General features: G+C 47.9%; 1 protein-coding gene across 1 annotated transcript; it reads left to right on the forward strand.

Annotated features, from left to right (window-relative positions):
• Positions 1-4152: 4152 nt before the first annotated feature.
• CHC_T00006688001 (hypothetical protein) lies at positions 4153-4602 on the forward strand. Its single transcript, XM_005718821.1, has one exon. The coding sequence runs from the start codon at positions 4153-4155 to the stop codon at positions 4600-4602; it is 450 nt and encodes a 149-aa protein (XP_005718878.1).
• Positions 4603-6524: the final 1922 nt, after the last annotated feature.

Consider the following 6524-nt stretch of genomic DNA (forward strand, 5'->3'; position numbering starts at 1 on the left):
TTGAGCTTCATTGTCGAGATGAGCAAGTCTCTCCTGAAGAATTCTCACTGTCGATGGCATTGGAATCGGATGACTCCATTTCATCCTCTTCTTTCATCGCTGCGTCCACACTCGCGTCTTGCTCGAATGGGTTATCGCCAAGAATGACGACCACATAGGTCTCTTCTTCCGACGAACTATCTGAGGCGAGCTACTCGTCATTAGAAGTGAAGTCATCACTATCCGTCTCCGAACCTGCCACGATAGGACTTACTTGGTCAAACTCCAAACTCTTCGTCACGGTTTTGTTTCCAATCACAATTTTAACAGACTGGTGACCTGGATCGATGCAGGCCTGAAGTTATTCGAGAGTTGGATACCCGATTAAGTTGTCAACCGGGGACCCTTCAACAACTAAGAAGTCTAGTGAGGTAACAGTACCGTTGAACGAAACGGGAACGTCCTCGATGGAACCCAGGCAGGTTGTCTTTTGCCCATTGGCGACCGTAATCTTCGTCGAAGTTGGTTTTGGAGACAGAGAGAGCTGAGATACCACAGAAGCATTCATAACATTAGGGATTGCTCCTGAGTCTAACAAAGCCCTCATTTGTGTTCCGTAGACTTGTACCGAAACAACTTTCAGACGTTTCGGCAAAGTACCGATCGAAGCGGCTACGGAGCGTCTAGGGCGACTGTTGAACAAACGACGGATCTCTTTCTTGGCCACGTCGCCATCTCCTCAAATCAGTTGACCGAAAGTGAAACCAGAAGGGGCGTTCGCGGGGGAAGAGACCACATCGTATTTTCCCGAGTGCTCTTGGACGGCATTCTTCGTACTCGTCCTCTTCTTTCTTGTTCGACGGCCAGGCTTAGGAAGTTTCCGCATATGGTTCGGGGTCCAGTAATTACGCGGGTTGAGAAGGGACGGGATTGGCTCACCGCCACCATCCTTTCGCGTCTTGGCCTTCTGCTCTCTATCGGCGTTTCTCTTGACCGATGCCACTAACACCTCATCAGCAGGGAGTTCGTCGTGCGTCACGACACTCACCTGGTTACCTGCTGGGCCCCCCAGTGACTTCGACACGGCAGCATCGGCTTGGGTCTCCTTAGGAGAGTAGGCGCTGCTACCTCCCCTCTGTGGACCAATTATAGCCAAAACAGCTTGTTTCTGAATGACCACATTTTCCGCAACGAGGGCATTTCGTGTCCCTATGCAGATTGGCGTCGCATCTATTAGCGCCATGACCCGGGCGCTTGCAATATGAACAGGTAAGATCGTGGACGGGGCGGAACGATGTTGCCTGATCCCTCGACTGGTTCTTCTTGATCGTGAGGGAAAGGTTGGCCAGCTGATTCGTTAAGGCATCAACCTTCGTGTCGAGTGGAGACGAGGGAGCGTTTGACCGCATCATGACCTTTTTAGATCCAACTTGACCTCCCATCTCGTACATATATTGCGAGCTCTCCAACGCGTTGTAGCGCGAATTACTCAGGAAGTTCGCTGCGGCTTGAAAGGCGCAGCGACCAGACCAGAAGTCCATAATCGCATCGAATAGGTCCTTGTAGGTCTTTGCATCCCGGTAGATGGCAAATTGGGCCAACTCGAGATGTTCCATCACGGCGTTGCGAAGTAATCTGAATTTCGCTTCGTCTTTGAATCCCACATTCTCGTAAAGACGGTCTGAGTTTCGAAGGGACTCTCTGTGGTCCTCGAAAGAAAGGCGAGCGGCCATCGCGTCCCGAATCACATCTTCAGGTGATTCAACCGGGGCGAACCGCTCGACCAAGGCCTTCTTGACCTTCTGGTAGTCGGAGCCATCTGCACTGATGTCTCCGTTCGTGATAAATGCTTGATAGAAGAAGTCGAATGCATCTCCCTCCAGGTAGCGAAGGAGTTCAGATGCCCTTTTTCTGTCCGACTTCCCAGAGGTGCCAAAATTCTCAAAGATGAAGAAGAAGTTGTGGACGTCAGCCGGCTTTGACCCGTCGAACTGCGACAGGGAGCCGTTTTCTCTGCCACCCCCAAATAAGAGTACCATACTGTATGTTTAGGGGAACGAGAGATGGGAAAGTGGTGAAAGGAGAGGGTTAGGTAGGGGTGTACTGTCCGGGAGGTGTATTCAGAAATGCGAAGGTGGGGGTCCACTTTATTTTCTTGTTGTCCTGTTCTGTCCTCTAATAATCACCGCAAAACATCCCTCACCTGAAAGTACATCGACATTCAGCGGGAGATTTCCCACGTGGGACACTTGTACCATACCGACCAATCGGGTCCACTATTAAAGGACCACTGTCCCGCGGTTAGTCCCCGGGCAGTACAGTACCTCCTGTAAATTTATGATATTCCGCTGACACATGGCATTTTAGTCACACATGTTCATCCGAAGCTCCCGGTTTACAATTTCGTCGAGGACCTCCAAGGTAGCAGTTCTTCTGGATTCCTCGGCTTTTCCTTCAAGATACTTCAGAACATCAATGTCTGTGAGGTCGTCGTATTTTTCGACGTCGTCAATGAGCCGAGATCAATTGCTGACTCCAGGTATTCCGGATCAACGCAATACTTCAAGGTGACCGGACGCATGGCTTCAGTTGTTTCCGGACTTACCGTGAATTGCTGCGCACGGGCAGGTACTTCCTTCGAATACTGATCGTATATCCGAAGTAAAACTCGGATCGACTCCGCATCGGTGCGAACGAGTCTTGGGTGGTTAACGAACATTGCCAGAAAAGGCGAAGCCTCTGGAGTCGCACTCGTTTCCGCCATATCTGTCTTCTGTGAGTTGAAGATGACGAGAAATGTGGCTAGTCGGAACGAAAATGGATACCTGGGTATACCGTAGTGATCAATGTGGAGACTCCAGTCTCCGCACGTCGGGCGGAGTCAAAAGGTTCCGTAAAAGGTGGTAGTGAAAGTCATCGATGTCTCCCTTTTCGTGATGAAGAACATTGGTCTACCTAAATCCTACTGTTCCCCCGAAGGCTGTTAACGCATGCGGTTTTTTGTCAGCATCTAAACATATCCGACAGTACCGGCAGTTGACGATGAAATCCACAGAGCTGGAAAATCTATACAGCACAGTACAATACTGTGCTACTTGCACATGTCCAAATGCCGGGGCTAGCCGAGCGCGGTTGGCTACAGGCGCCCCGGAGAACGTGCGCACCGGCGGATTTCAGGCACCCTTAATTATGCTATACCGCTGCAGCATTAACCTTAGTCGCCGTCATCGTCTGCCGCTGACATTCTGCGGCTTGTGACAAATCGTACATTGCAGTACAAAAATACTGCACGGTGTGCAGCATAATACAGTGCGTTACAAAAATATAGCCGTTTCGGAAAAATGTCGTACTGTAGTCAGAAAAGCGTTCTTCAGAAAACGACTAGCACATGTTACTCCAAGACAAAGCTGAAACATTGTGGAGACGTTAAAACTAAAACGGCAGCATCTAGCTTGGGCAGACAAGCAATTGTTCGTATCCGTTAGTAACATAATTATAGCCTTTATACACTCCGTGCAAAATAAAAAGATACTTAAGTGCGATAAAGACCTCAAAATAGTTTAACATTGATCCTCACCACTCCAAAAGCAAGGCCCTACCTCACACCACCGATTCACACAACCCAGCATGCCGAGAGGAACCAAATTAACGCTCGTTGAGCAAGGAAAAATCCTCGCGTTTAAGGAGGAAGGATTCATACCTACTGAAGTAGCAAGGCGTCTGGGTCGATCCGGGAAGGTCGTCGCTAACTTTTTAAGAGATCCCGAATCGTATGGGACTAAAAAGAGTCCTGGAAGACCGTCAAAGTTATCACCAAGGGAAAAAGGGGGATAAAAATGGAGATTTCTAAAGAACCTCAGAGCTGCGCCTCTGTTAAACGAAATATTGATTTACAAGTATCACGCCAAACAATATGGCGTGAGGATGGGAAACAGGGGACACAAAAGCATCAGAAACGAAATCCTGTACCACTATTGACTGAGGCTCATAAAACTGTCCGTGTAAACTGGGGGCTGCCAGTCATGCTTATTGGTCCCAGGAATGGAACGATGTGATATTTTCTGATGAGAAAAGTTCAATCTAGATGGGCCTGACGGGTTCCAGTACTATTAGAGGGATTTGAGGAAAGAAAAGCAGCAATGTTTCTCACGACAGGCTGGCGGCGGATCCGTTATGATTTGGGGAGCATTTTCGTCAAAAGGAATATCTTCGTTGGCTTTATTAAACAGTATGCAGGATTCTGCTGCTTACTGTACTACTCTCGAGAACTATTTTCTACCATTCGCGTACTGTTATCATGATGATTCATTCGTTTTTATGCAAGGTGGGGCATCTATTCATAGATCCAATTTAACGCATTCGCGGTTATATCAATTGGAAATTAATTTGCTACCGTGGCCCTCTCGCTCTCCGGATCTGAATCCGATTGAGAACGTTTGGGGCCACTTGGCACGTGCAGTGTACGCCAACGGGAGGCAGTTCACCTCACGTGACAGCCTGGTTGATGCCATACAGCAGTGCTGGAATGGCATCGCATTGCAGTACTGTAATAGCCTAATATCGTCAATGCCGAATAGGTGTTTGAAGGCTATTGTGCGTAGTGGCGATTTGACAGGTTATTAGGGAGAAATTTGATATAGTTGGAATAAAAGCTATATTTTTGAAACATGTGTTTATCATGAAGTTTACATCCGGACTGGCAGATGGGCAGTATTCGTTCAGTATTGTATGCGAGAGGTTTCACATACATGGTAGATATTTATGACGATTGGAAACCGTGTGTAGTCAATTTTTGTATGACTTACGTAAAAATTCGAATTTCGGCTATGATTTTGGAACGCACTGTATGCTGCACACCGTGCAGTATTTTTACTATATTATACAGAGTAAAGTCTCGATATCGTGAACCGAAATGTGGCGCTTCCGAGCAGCCCATTGAGTTCGCCTTACCGAGGCAGTTCGCGGCGGCGGAAATGCTCGTGTACACGTGTACCCGTTTTACGGGTACAGTATGATTTGGACCACACCGGTGGAGACGCTCTTAGAGCGTCTTCACCAATGCCGATGATACGGTCACAAGAACACAAACTCACTTTCCTTGACTCTGTCCATCGACGGGCAACGTCGACGGGCAACGTCGACGGGCGCAATTCCATATCTGGACCACTTCACATTGTGATCCAGCCTTCCTTTTCTTTTAATTCTGCCACATCCAGAGTCTATATCAGAAGAGTCAGCTCTCGGTCAAGCCATTGATCTTGGATTAGGGGATTTTGGGGCATTTACTGGCATTGAGCAAGATCAATTTAACGGTGATTCAGATAGTGAGGACGATCGCTCTACTGTGCCAGCGAAAGACCGGACAGGACGCAAACCGTCGCTTGCTCGGTATCGCGGAACATTAGAAGCTCTATCTAACGAACTCAGTTGTATTATGACGGACGCCAATCTAGTTCAATCGGGGCTGCCTTCGAGCATCAAGTCACTTCTGTATGAGGAACAAAAGCCGCGTAAGGAGGCTTCAGCGTTCGAATGTGAGGCAAAGTCGTATGGATGGCTTCTGTAGTCGTTGAAGGTTCGTTTCTAGTTCGCATTTCGGCCTCGATAAAGTGAACTCTGGGGTTTTCATGTTTTTGTATGTTCATGGTATCGCGTAGTTCATTCTATAGAGTCTAGTTCACGTTAGAAATACGAAAACGTCGATTCTGGGCCAAAAAAGCGGGGTGGCGCCTCCCTCATAGTCCTTCGGTTCACTGTACCGAGACAGTTCATCATATCAGGTACGCAGCTTATCGAGACTTTACTCTGTAGTCATGGGATATTAGTGCAGTGGGTGGGTACGCATTCTCTCATTCACAAAACTTCATGAGAATGGACGCTCCAAAACAAATTGTAGCCGTTCTAGGTTCAACTGAGGCCCACTTTTCACGAAGGAGTCTCGCAAAATTCAGTGCAAGATTCCATTTTAATTAAATAACGACACGTCTAGACGTTGAAACCCAAACAACCACTACTATCTCATGAGCGATGCTGCGTCGTATTAGTGCTTCCGCTTCCTTGTCCATGCTTTCTTTTCACATGTTGCGATAACTCCTGCTTTCTGTCATACGACTTGTCACAATCTGGACAACTGAAGCCAGTCCCATTATTATGCACGCGCTTTTCGTGTCGCTTCACCTCGGCTTCGGCGAAGAATCTCTCATCACATCCAGAATACCCACACTCAAACCGCTGTTCCCTCCTATGCACTCTCCGCCAATGCCTTTCTTTCTGGCTAGGATACTTAAATAAAACTGCACAGCCTGAGATGTCGCACTTCAAAAGTCCGTTCCTCCCCCGTTCATTGTAGCCTCGCTCCCGTCGCTTTAGAGCTTCGTCTGCAATAAACAGTGCCTCAACTTCGGAGGTTCTGTACTGCTCATCAATAGCCCTTCGTGCTCTGGATGATCGACCACTTTCCATTTTCTTGTTTTCGGTAGCTTTTCTTACTTGTGGCGTTTTGAGTGTGTTCTATGGCACAAGAGGATCGTAGTTTTGTGTCGTTT

This window comes from Chondrus crispus, genomic scaffold (genome assembly GCF_000350225.1).
Source record: "Chondrus crispus Stackhouse genomic scaffold, scaffold_5, whole genome shotgun sequence".
Classification (NCBI taxonomy): domain Eukaryota; phylum Rhodophyta; class Florideophyceae; order Gigartinales; family Gigartinaceae; genus Chondrus; species Chondrus crispus.

What these genes read in the sequence shown, in the direction of transcription:
- CHC_T00006688001 (XM_005718821.1), top strand. Translation starts at nt 4,153, where the DNA reads ATGATTTGGGGAGCATTTTCGTCAAAAGGAATATCTTCGTTGGCTTTA.